This window comes from Cyprinodon tularosa, unplaced genomic scaffold (genome assembly GCF_016077235.1).
Source record: "Cyprinodon tularosa strain WSP-4 unplaced genomic scaffold, ASM1607723v1 ctg324, whole genome shotgun sequence".
Classification (NCBI taxonomy): Eukaryota; Metazoa; Chordata; class Actinopteri; order Cyprinodontiformes; family Cyprinodontidae; genus Cyprinodon; species Cyprinodon tularosa.
In genome coordinates, this window is record NW_024039035.1 from 266,179 (window position 1) to 278,606 (window position 12,428).

General features: G+C 36.7%; 1 protein-coding gene across 1 annotated transcript; it reads right to left on the reverse strand.

The window, feature by feature from the left end:
* Positions 1–259: 259 nt before the first annotated feature.
* On the reverse strand, positions 260–11,727 carry LOC119788721 (sacsin-like). Its single transcript, XM_038293315.1, has 8 exons — positions 11,591–11,727; positions 9,488–9,533; positions 9,022–9,109; positions 6,817–6,928; positions 5,766–5,912; positions 4,246–5,662; positions 1,633–1,721; positions 260–1,522 (listed from the first exon to the last, which is right to left on the reverse strand). Exons 2-8 carry the CDS (start codon positions 9,514–9,516, stop codon positions 393–395), a joined length of 3,012 nt encoding a protein of 1,003 aa, XP_038149243.1. The 5' UTR covers positions 9,517–9,533; positions 11,591–11,727; the 3' UTR covers positions 260–392.
* Positions 11,728–12,428: the final 701 nt, after the last annotated feature.

A 12,428-nucleotide genomic window follows, 5' to 3' on the forward strand; every position in this document is an offset into this window, starting at 1 on the left:
TGCTATGCAGCTTTCGTTTGAAATCAACGTTGGTATCAGGATCATCCATGTCTTGTACTTTCAATTTTAGGACTGACAAGTTTTTTATCACTTTCTCAGGTGGAGGCAGAGATTTTAAGCCAAGCTTGTTGTTAACTCTCTTACTGAGCTTCCCTATTACAGGCATCACCTCTCCAACAATGTCCTCATACATAGTGTGTCTTATTTCCTCTGGGCTGTAGAAAATGTGTGTAGATTTGTTAAAGATGTCTCTTCTTTCAATAAGGGGTTGATCACATGGGAACCATTTAGTCTTCTTAAGAGTATTAAGTTGTGCATTTGAAAACTTTGACAGTAGATCACAAGCATCCAGGATTTCCAAGAGGACCTGAGCTCTTTGAAGGGCCTCACCCTCAGAGTTCACTTTTTTTTTTTTCAATAATTGTGGTGGCATATAACAAATGCTCAGGTGTCAAATCTGCCTCTTTGTTTATCAATCCAAGATCTAACAGACTTTCCAATATCTGTGTTGCTTCTGTGTATACAGATGGGGGGAAAAAATCTGACTCAAGGATGACTTTAAAGTTTTTCACTCTTGGATCAAAAAAGTCGGAAGCTCTTTTCAACTCTCCTTTCCCTTGGATGAATCTTAGTTCCTTGCATCTGTTTTTCAGGGACTGATTTTGTGAGAAAAGGATATTCCCGTGCTGCAATATCCAGGTCATTATGTTCTCTGTATCTTGACTATTGCAGGCGCCCTGTTTTATCCTGTCAACAAGGATAATGCCTACTTCAGCTGGACCCAAGAGATTCACCTTCAGCAGCTGTAAAAGTCTTCGATCAGCTTCAGTAGTACACTGAATAACCGAATCTGGCACAGGCAGTTGTGGGGCTAAACCAGGACCAGTCGTTAAAACCAAAGCCTGTTTTGACTGAGCTGTGACCAAGGAACCTGTCGTAGTTTGAAACAGAGGCAGCCTTATGAGAAAATCTTTCTCTGGACCTGAGAGAGAATCTAGATGGGACAAACAGTCTTTCAGTTCCTCTCGTGCTGTTTTAGTTGCACATGTTACATTACTGATGACATGCTGAAAGTCTAAATTCATCAACACCTTCATAACACTCATTGGAGATGGACTCAGAACATAAGTTTCAAGGTCTACATGCTTTAGCCAGTCATTCCCTCTCACCACTGTGCCGCCAGCTTTGGTCACTAGCTGAGCTAACTGGTCTGGTAAACTGCTCTGTCCTCTTTTCTGGAAAATTAGGGTTGTCTTCTGTTGTAGTTTTGCCAGTGAAACACACTGACTACCAGACAGGGGACTGACAGGTATAAGAGGTATATCCCTAAAAAAAGTTAACTCATTAAAGTGAGAGTTCAGAAACCTCCAGAATTCCTGAAGCCAATCTAATGGTGGATGGTGGCTGTTGTTGGTGTCCCAAGTAACAAGTCTTCTCTCCGTTTGCTTCCAGTCCTGCGGCAGATGTTTTCTTGTGTATTGCACAACATGGTTTTTATCCACGTTTATGACTTTAAATATCCCTTAAAAACATAGATATTAAAATAATGTTAACTAGTTATTGCAAAAACAGGAAGTTTTTTGTGTGGAGTTGTAAAAGCATAACATTTAAGTAAAAGTAAAACTAACATACCTATTTTGGCCACTTCTTTAAGGTGGGCTGTGCAGGTTGAACTGAGATCATGGCGCATGAAGAGGTTTTTGCAGTAGGGAAGCAGCATTCTGCAGAAAAGATCAATTTATTTGTTGGGCTTTATATGCATGTAATATTTCAAAATAATTTGAATCCAAAGGTAATGCAATTATATAAACAGTAACAAAAACAATACTGATTTAACATAAATTTGCCACTGGAAAATAAAAATAATTTCTTGTTGAAGTCTTTGTAAGAGATGATGAGCTTTAAAAAAAAAAAAGCTCAGTAACTTTTAATGTAGAGCACACTGTCATCATTAATGACAGTGTGCTTAAGATGGGGGTTTTACAGTTCATCAGGTCTTCTGTCATTTGGACTGACATTACTTATAAGCTGAGAGTAATATTATGTTGTTTACAGAGTTTGCAGAAAATTAAGCCACCAAACAGCATTTACCAAAGAGATTGTAACAGTTTATTACTAAAAAAAAAATATATATATATATATATATATATATATATATATATATATATATATATATATATATATATATATATATATATATATATATATATATATATATATACATATACAGTTTGAGTTCAGTTTAAATAGTTTTTAAGCTGAATAAATATATGTACTCTAATTGAAAGTTAAGTTTAAAATTTGTTTTTATTTTCTTTATTGTTTTTTTTTTTATTGTAATAGTACCTCTGACTCGTTTTAAATGTGATTAACAGGAGATTTCAGGCGCCTGCTAATCATTCTGACAGCAGCTGTCTAAACTGTGGTCCGATCCAAGATGGCTGCCCTCTAGACATGTTGGTCAGCATCGAATGAGGCGTCTACATATATAATTATCTATGGGTGTAGGTATCAGATCTGCTTGGGTGATCAGATCTGCTCGGTACCTTCTTATGACGTAATCATATCGAAACTCCACTTGGACAAACTGTATTGCACCGGATTCTTAAGAATCAAATCTCTTTTGGAGTCTCAACATATCATAACCTATATTTGCTATTATTTTACATTTCCTTGGCGATCTAAAGTAGCCGAAAGTAGAAAACAATCATTGTCAGTCTTGAAAGAATGTACTGCCTTCTCTGACATTCACCAAGGTGAAAAAAAAGCCTCAGCTTATTTTCATTCTTTTTATTAAGAGGGGAGGATAAATGGAACATCTTGAAAATTTGTTTCGTAGAAATTTTAGACAAAGAAAACAGCTGTTATTCTACTTGTAGAAAATAAACAGATTTTTGAAATCAAGTAAAAAGTAGTGTAGCCTAATATGGCTCTCCCCCTTTATATCATGGTCTTGCAGTTATTTTGTTAACCATAAAATATTTTTTTCAGTTTTGTTGTCAATCAGGTCAAACCTCATCGGCTAACATTACAGATGCTCACGACACTGCATGATGTTATCATCGTTGTTTGGGCAATCACAGTGTTTTACATCATGTGGCAACAGTCAACCAATCATGTAGCGTAACGTCACCGTTATGCGCAGGGCCCGAGCAGATCTGACCACCCAAGCAGATCTGGTACCTACATCGGCCCATAATTATTTAATAAAGCATAACTGCCTCATAAGGAGCCAGTAGAGTAATATCGAGGGAGAAAAAATAAAAATCCTTCTTGCACACAAATCGGGAGTTAATTTTAGCAGTAGAAAATTAAATAAATAAACAAAATCCTGATTTATGTTATGGACAGGTTATGAATAGAGCCCCATATTACAAAGAAAAATCAGTTAAATAGAACCTAATAGAACCTAAATCTAAAATGCAAATACTTAGTCATCCAGGTCATAGTAACCACAAACCAGGCTTAATTAGGGTTTTTTCTGAAACATTTAATTTTTGCGCAAGCAATCTGTATTTGGAGTACTGATATCTTTCAGCTCCTCGAAGCTCATTTTCCTAAGTATATTACAAAAGAGCTACAAATCAATGACCCAAATTATCTAACAATATCAAAAAATGTTAAAACCACAACAAAAAACACAAAGTTTCCCCAATCTAAAAAGTAAAAAGTTATTTAAGTTCTATTGAAGTGCATAGATTTCTAAATTTTAGAAATTAATTCAAAAACAAGCTCCTGCCCTTTGCCACAAATATTGACCTTCATTGGGTCTTAGGACAGACTAAATCAGAACATAACAAAATCAACCCATATTCACGCTTCTTCCATGCTTAGCTCAGTCTAATAGATATAAATCCTATAGTAAATCTGATGCCAACTGAAGGGACAAAAGCATAGAAGAGGACCAACCACATTAAATCTTATAGAAGACCTGTGTAATGAGGGAAGGGTGTACCAAGCTATACCAGAAGGAAACAATTGGAGCGACAGCAATTATCCAATTTATCTAATGCAGAAAATTTTTCTAAATGAATAAATTATGTCAAATAAAATGTCTAACTTTAAAACATCAATGTATAAAAACATATGTACCACTGTGGTCAAAATACTTTTATTTACTTGTACACACCAGAATTTTAAGTAAATAAAAGGAAAGAAAGGAAAGATCACGTCTGTTATGACAAAATGGTTAGTAAGCGCAAGATAAATATAGCAACAGACACTTTAGATATACCATAGGCTTACCTTGGGAAATCCTTGTTGTCAATTAAAGCAGTGTCCTCCTCTTTGTTTGTGAATGATTTGAAAGATCCATCACTGAGTGGAAGGAGCTGAAGACCCTCCAGTTCTTTGTATTCTCCATCACTCAATATGTACTCTAAAATACACAGTTTGTCTTCTTTATTGATATTATGAACACCGGACCTATGAAGCACCTTTCTGAGGAAGCTGGGCGTCACATGTTTTGGATTGGTGTGTGGATAGACCTCAATGGCCCTGAGTACATTAGCCGGTAGACTCACAAGATTTTCTCCACAGGAAACCAAAGTCCTTTTAATGGCAAATAATGTGTCAAGTGATGTTGGACCATTACAGGGTATCACAGCTTCTGATAAAGGGATAAACTGGGTCTCATCTCTGGCTAGAGAGAGAACAGCCATGTCCTCGTTGAGCAAGTGATGAAAAACATCCACAGCAACATTGAGCCACTTGTCTTTGTGTCGCATCTGAGTAACATCAGGCCACAGGTTGTACACGGAAGACAGAGGAAAAGATGATTGTTGATAGAGCGTAATGGCATCTTGAATAAGTAGCACATATGCTTGTGGTAGAACCTCCTTTACTAGCAACTCATTCCATAAAGCATGTTCGTCATGTTTCTGGTCTTCTTCTTGCCACTTGATGTGCCTTCTGTTGTCTGTGAGGCCAAAGCAGGCGTTGACATGAACTGGTAGACCGGTCTTGTTGGACTCATTGTTTGGGAGAGGGAGAAAGCAGCTCAGTCTGCCATGACTACCGTCTCTCTGCTCGTCAAGGGGGAATGCTAAGTCAACTCTAGGTAAAAAACTCAGCTTTTTGGCCAGAACATCCAGGTTTGGTACCTTATCCTTTTTCATTGTGCATGTTGTTAGGAGCCATTTTGTTTCTTTCTGCTCTTCTGAATTTAGAGTTACCAACTTGAATCTTGTCAAGCCTTCAGTGTCTGATTCATCTCCTTGCTTCAGAGCAACTTCTTTTGGTTCTGAGGATTTCACTTCAAGCCTGGTGTTAACGGTTCCATCCTCACTAATGTGGACCAAGGACACAGAGTTCACACTTTTCAGAAAGAGGAGGCTTAGGTCTGCATCTGCAATAAAGCTATCAAAAAGGTCAACCATCTTATCTGAATTATACAGATTGTCCGAAATCTCTGACGCCTTGTTGCGTAATGGCAGTCTGAAAATTGTCCCAGGGAAGTATTGATTCTCTATGATCTTTGACCATTCTTGTTTGCCAACAAGCAAAACAATGTCTCTGTAGGGTTGAAACTGGTCTTGCATTGTCATCAGAGATTCTTGGTCTTCAGGGTCATTCAAAAACCACAGAAACCCCTTATCGCCAAATATTTCTTCTTGGGGATCCATCAATCCAAGATGTCCGGAGCTGAAAATACTTGGCACATCTGTTGATACAATAGAAAAATGAACCCTTATAAATCTTCTGTAAGTAATCTCCTAAAAATGATTAAGTAAATGTGTGTTATGAATCTGATTAATTTATTTCACCTGTTATGTGATAAACAGAGTTGAAGCCAATTCCAAATCTTCCAATTTTGTTAGGGTCATTGATCTTTCCACTTCTTCCAGCCTTTTGAATTCTTTCCCAGTCTTCATCGGTAAACACCGCATTGTTGTAGGCATAAAGAGCAGGTCCTGCACAAATGGATTAATCAAACAAATGAATGCATAAAATATCTGGTATCTCTGCAATAATTCTGTCTTAAAACTTAAAGCTACAGTGTGTAATTTTCAATGACATCTAATGGTCAGACTGCACACTGCAGTGACAGGAACCCCTCCCCCCACCGCTTTTCCACCTCCAACAATGCAGAGCTTTGCATGGTACAAAATGGCTTCCACAACATGATGACAAGTGCAACAGACAACTTCTAACAATGTTACTTAGGGCTAAAATCTGCATCAACATATTGTTGCGACCCCCAAGGGGATCTAAACACAACAACAACAAGTGAATTAAGACAATATGATTTAAAATGATCGAAATTACGTATTTAACTGGTCTGGAAATACAGATATTAGCTGCTTTAACCTGTGGTGGAAGAAAGGACACATGGTTGTGCCAAACAAATGAAATAAAAATAAAACACTTCCTGATTAACCATTTAAAGAAAAACTGACAAGTCAAACAAAACACATCTAACTTATCTAAAAAAATGGTGACCAAAGCATACAGAGGGTGGCACAAAACACTAAACTAGTGAACACCATGGACAGGAATGTACAGGGTACCCTAAATATCTAGTCCACATAGCTCCCACCACATACCTAAGGTTTGCAGCATCCAGAGCCACTCACCAAAATCAAGCAGTGAAAAATGGAGTTGTGTGAATGAGGAGAGTAGCTTTTAGAGTAACCACAATGAACTGCTTTTAGAGCAGGGATCCTAGGATGAGCTCACCGTAGTAATCATAGGGGAGCCAATGGCAAGGGAGCACTGAACCACTCTTATTAGGACTCGCCCGTAGAGGAAAATAGAAGGGCGATTGCCTGCATGTAACAATATCATATCCAAATATTTATCAACTTTCTTTTCTACCTTGATGTTGTCCAAGATTGTCATTCCAAAGACCCTCAGTGCCGTAGCTCCTTTCATCGTGAATGAAAATCACCTCTGTCGCTCGAGCATCATCAGCATTTTGGATCAGTTCCTGTTTCAAAATAAAATCAGTAATGATTCAAACCCCGGTGAGCTCAATAGAAACAATCTTCAGGCAACCGTCCATAGTAAATAAGGAATAAATAGACCCAAACCAGATGCTCTGGTTTGCCGAACAAAAAAAAAAAAAAAAGTGAATCATTGTTATATTAACAAAATTGTCTATATAATTTTGTTAGTTAGAATGTATAAGGACTGGAACTATAAGTTGAAGTACTACTGTGGGGCAGATGTGAGCATTATTGATCACATCTTCTCCATCTCTTAACTCGCACACCACAGGGTTCTGTTTTCAGCCCTACTCTCGTTACCCTTTTCAAAATACAAGCATGTTTATTATGTTTGCTGGCGACACCGCTGTGGTGTGTCTGACACAGTGTGTTCCAGCAATAATCTTATGACTTAGACTTAGCACAAAAAACACAAGGTGAATCTTGACAACGAAATGTTGATTACTTGGCTACCAGTGTAACAGAGCTAAGACATTATTCCTGCACAATAAATGTTTTCTATAACTAAGAGCTAGCTGTATACAGGGTAAATAAGTATATACTGTATATACATATATACTGCACTGAGTTATTGAAGAAGTAACATCAATAAATATTGCACTGAGTTATTGCTAAACGAAACATTAAATTGAAGACAAAACGAAACTAAGGTGCGTGTAGGGGAGTGGCGGCCTAGTGGTTAGGGCATAGGGCTTTGAATCCTGAGGTTGTGAGTTTGATCCCCCACTTCCACAGACTGCCACTCTGGCTCCCTGAGCAAGACCCTTAACCCCCACACTGCTCCCCGGGCGCCTCACAATGGCAGCTCACTGCTCCCCAAGGGGATGGGTTAAATGCAGAGAAGTAATTTCCCTCTGGGATTTTCAGAGTATAGAAAATAAAAAAAAAATATAAAAAAAAATATTGTCCATGTCCACGGGGGGTGGTTTTAGTAAATCCACAAATTAGATCACAGTAGATCAGGAAGGACTGCACACGCTCTACTTTGCATACAGGGGGAGTTTGGGGGAGCATGTGGACAGCATAAAATGCCTAGCCATATACATCTCCTCAAACTTCTTCTGCAATGAGAACTCCTCCCCTCCGGGTGAAGAAGGCCAAACAATGGCTCCTCTGTTTCTGGAATTCAAAAACGTTCTTGGCTTCCTCCTCAGATACTAACATACTTTTATTGAAGAAGATGGACAGAACCCTGTCTCAGCAGGACCTGAATGGCACAGAGGAGGAAGCACTTAGAGGTGGTGCAGACAGCACAGGGTATTGTGGAATTGAGTGTGCCAGCTCTACACTCTCTTTATGTTTCACAGAAGCCTGGAAAAGGGCCAGATACATTCCCCACAGATAAATTATTATATTTGTAAAGGAGGTGTATGCGTTAACTCTGCATACATGTGCTTGCTTTTTGAGTGTAACTTTGCTTGAATCCAGTTTATTTTTTGTTGTCCTATATCCCACGCCATCAGACAGGAATTCATAAAACACGAACCAACAGAGGCTGAAAGCTGATTGGCTATTAACTCCTGGGAATCAGGTGGCGTCACGACACAGTAATTGTAATAATTAATACTACCTTTATCAAACATCTACCTTAGCTTATATTAGGTTATCAGTAAACAAACTATTAAAACACAGCACCCAGTGATGTAGCAAGACTAGAAAGCCTTATTTTATTGGAAGTAGTCTAGAATAGGATTTCAAAACTTTAGATCTATGTTTTGACTTGGGACTTCTATTGCCAACATCTCTGATATGCAGGAAAATTACTTTTCCACTATGTAATCCCTACAAAGCTATAATATTACTATGCAAAACTATATAAGATCATAATTCTGTACCTCCTATTGGGCCAATTAAATGTGAAAAACAACAGGATAAGTGAAGTGACATGACTGAAGGTGTAGGCTTAAAAAGCTATCTACAGCAGATAAAACTTATTAGGTGTAAAATAAAAGCCTAAAACAAGCACAGTTGTTTTAGTAATATATATCAGGTTTCTTAGATTCCCTAGGCCTAGTAGCTTGTTCTGGTAAAAGAAACATCATTGTTATAATCTTAATATAAACATAATACCAACCTTCAAAATTTGTCCACCGTCAGGATATCGACGAAGAATACCTTTTAGGTAGTCAAGGAAGGGTGGTGCGGTGGCCCCAAAGGACCTCCTAAAATTAAGAATATCAAAATAAAAATTAATTACAATCTGTGGCACCTGATATGCTTTATCAACATTTACTTCTTTAACTTGTGGATTTCTTAGTGGGATTAGACCTAATCATAATCAGTGTTAAGTTATACTAAACCATTAAAACAAACAAATAAAGTCAAATTTTTTATTTGATTTAAGGTGTATTTAAATATTTAATACAATTTAATATAAATTGTAAAACTAGCTGACAATTTCTTCTTATGAAGCATATAGTGGTGGTGCTTCTGGAGACAATTTTCTGTATGGAGATATTTTCATCTACAAAATCACAGACAACCTTCTTATGTAAATTGAATTGCTTCACATGGGAAGGGGAAGAGGTGGGGCAGCTTACCGGGTTTTACTTTTGGCCTTCCCACTCATCCTTCTTGAGTTGGTTGCTGTAAGAAAGATTGCATATTGCAACATGTGATAATGCAGCATACAATCTTTTGTGTTAATTTCAACAAAACCATTGGTGAAGCTTCTCAAGGTAGACTTGCTAACATCAGAATACTCTGCAAAACTAATCTTGAACAGATAATGTGTTTAGGAATAGAATGAAACCAATTTTGATTTACTTATCGATGAGGCGAATGACACATTAAACAGACGACCTTTTGTTTTGTTTTTTTTACAGTGTTATGGAAAAAGATCTTGAATGTCATTAACGGATAAGGTCATTTTTATCTGTACGTTTTCCGGTTATAAAAGACACCAGCAGAAACAAAAAAAAATTGCTGCTCAGGCAGGCATAGAAAAACGTCCTTTCGTTGTATTTCCTGCCCTCATCGTAGCCTATGCGTCTGTTTGAAATCAAAGCAGGTCTTGTACATATAGTATATATATATATATATATATATATATATAGTATATATATATATATATATATATATATATATATATATATATATATATATATATATATATATATATATATATATATATATATATAGTCTGAGGCACAATGAGGACAGGTACTTTAACCAGCAGGTGGCGCAGTGCGTTAATGGAACCATCCATCGACCTATCCAGCAAATATAGTTTAGGACCTTGTTCCTTATGGTCAATAAATGGGACATTAATAACTAGGTGTTTGTGTTAAACTTTTTTTGGGGGGGGAAATGTTTTTTTCTGTCCATTATTTAGGCATATATCTGGAAAAAAAAAAACAGCCAAGATAAACCTATGCCGTTTCACATTACAAAATAGGTTTCTTTTAAATATGTTTAGTGTTTTTTAGTGAATGCTTCTTTATTATTATTATCTTTTCAGATGTAGGCCTATGAAATTGATTGTTTTTTCCTCTTTAATTTGGTCTGAATTCTGTTTTCTCTGGTCGACACAATCAAAGAAAAATAAATATGGCAAAATTAATGCCAAACACTGATGGTCAACAAACAGCTGACCTCCATCCAGAGCAGAATCACACCGGCAGGTTCAGTCCATTAACATTGACTTTGCATAATTTCCTATCAGTATTTCATCACATAAGATTATTTTCTCATGTCGTACAGGTTCAAACTTTTTAGGCCAGTGGATGGAAATGCAGGGATTTGATTTGTCAACTCACTCCTACAACTGCTTAGGTTTTTCTTAGCTTTTTTCCCCCCCAGATATATGCCTGAATGATTGATAGAAAAAAGTATTTTCCCTATAAAAAATAAAATTCCACTCAACCATGCGATTTATAAATGTCCCCTTTATTGACTATGAAACGTAGAATACATTGCGGGATAAGATGATTTATGGTCCAAGTAACACACAGCGCCATCTGCTGGTCATTTAAGATACCAAGAAAATACAATGAAAGTAAAATTTTCCATGTCTGCCTGAGAAGGAGATTTATTTTGGAGGTCCAGCCTAACCATGAAACGGGATTTAGATCCGTCTTTCTTTTGGTCATTGAGCTTTCGTTTCAGGAACGGGAAAAAAAAGAAAAAAAAAGAAGAAGAGAGAATTACATTTCAAAGCGTTTCTCTTTTTAATTGTCAAAAAGAGGAAAGTAACATTTGAAAAAATGATTTGAATTTCATTTTCCATTTCGGGAAACAAAAAACAAAAACCCAATTACCAAAAGATGCACGGACCCATGCAGACATGTTGCAGAATTATTTAAATTCATCACAAAATACTCAAATTGAGTTGTTATTTGTTTATTAATGCAGGTGAAGTTTTTCATATTTTTTGCACAAACGTTTGATGCAGGGAAACGACCAGTAATAAAACCAATATTTCCTGTATCCTAAGTGACGCAGCTTTCATAGATACTTTTATAGCTCTCATGCCATGCCATTTTTTTTTTTTTTTTTTACCACAAATACACTAAAAGCGGTGGTTAATAATCAATTAGAATTTAGGTAGAAAAAAACCCTGATATAAACATGTAAAAAATATTACAGAGTACATACTAGGCCTCCTTTAATTAAATCATGTAATAAAGAAGTAATAAATGTACCTGAGTCACATCAGCGCTGGATCCCATCAGCTCCTTGGAAACTGAGAGGATGCTGCGAGAGTCCTGCTTTATAAAGCCTCACCCTAACCTCTGTTAACTCCCTCTATCTATAACTTTCATTTCTTACAAATTCAAAAGCACTAACGGGAAAATCGAAACTCGGAAGTTAAGACGTTTAATAAAAAAAAAAAAAAAAAAAAAAAAAAAAAAAATCACTTCCTGGGGTGTCGTTTTGGCATGAAATGAAACTTACCGAGAAAATGAAAATCCCTTCGTTTAAATAACGGTAGGTGGCGCTGCGGGGCGGTGTAGCCGCTATGATCTAATGATTGAAAACCACAGTCTACAGGGTTGATCAAACTAACTGAGCTCATCTCAAGGTGTAGAACTCTCCTGGAATTATGGTTAAAGTTTGAACAAACTATATTTATTCCTATTGCAACCTATAATGAAAAATATGTATTTTAAGCAGCAGCTTATAATCAGCATATGCTTTTCTTAAATCGTTTTGAACTGGATAGTGGTGACCATATGGTGTTGTATGGGGTCTAAAATTAGGGGGAATATTTAGGGTTATTTATCATATTCAAGAGAAAAAAAGGTCCTTGATGGTTTACTTAAGAAACCATCCCTGGACCCAGATGAATTGGTCAATTATAGATCTATATCCAATCTTTCTTTCTTATCTAAAATTCTTGAGAAAGTAGTTTCCAAAAAAGTGTGGAAGAACTTACACCATAATGAACTTTTTGAAGAATTTCAGTCTGGCTTTAGAGCTCATCATAGCACAGCAACAGCTCTGGTAAAAGTCATTAATGATATTCTCGTGGTCTCAGAA

Bases quoted from the DNA above. Each gene is read 5' to 3' on its own strand.
- LOC119788721 (XM_038293315.1), bottom strand. From the start codon at position 9,516: ATGAGTGGGAAGGCCAAAAGTAAAACCCG. The intron at 9,110-9,487 runs GTAAGCTGCCCC...TCTTAATTTTAG, and splicing joins AAGGCCAAAAGTAAAACCCG to GAGGTCCTTTGGGGCCACCG. The intron at 5,663-5,765 runs GTGAAATAAATT...TTGTATCAACAG, and splicing joins CTCTGTTTATCACATAACAG to ATGTGCCAAGTATTTTCAGC.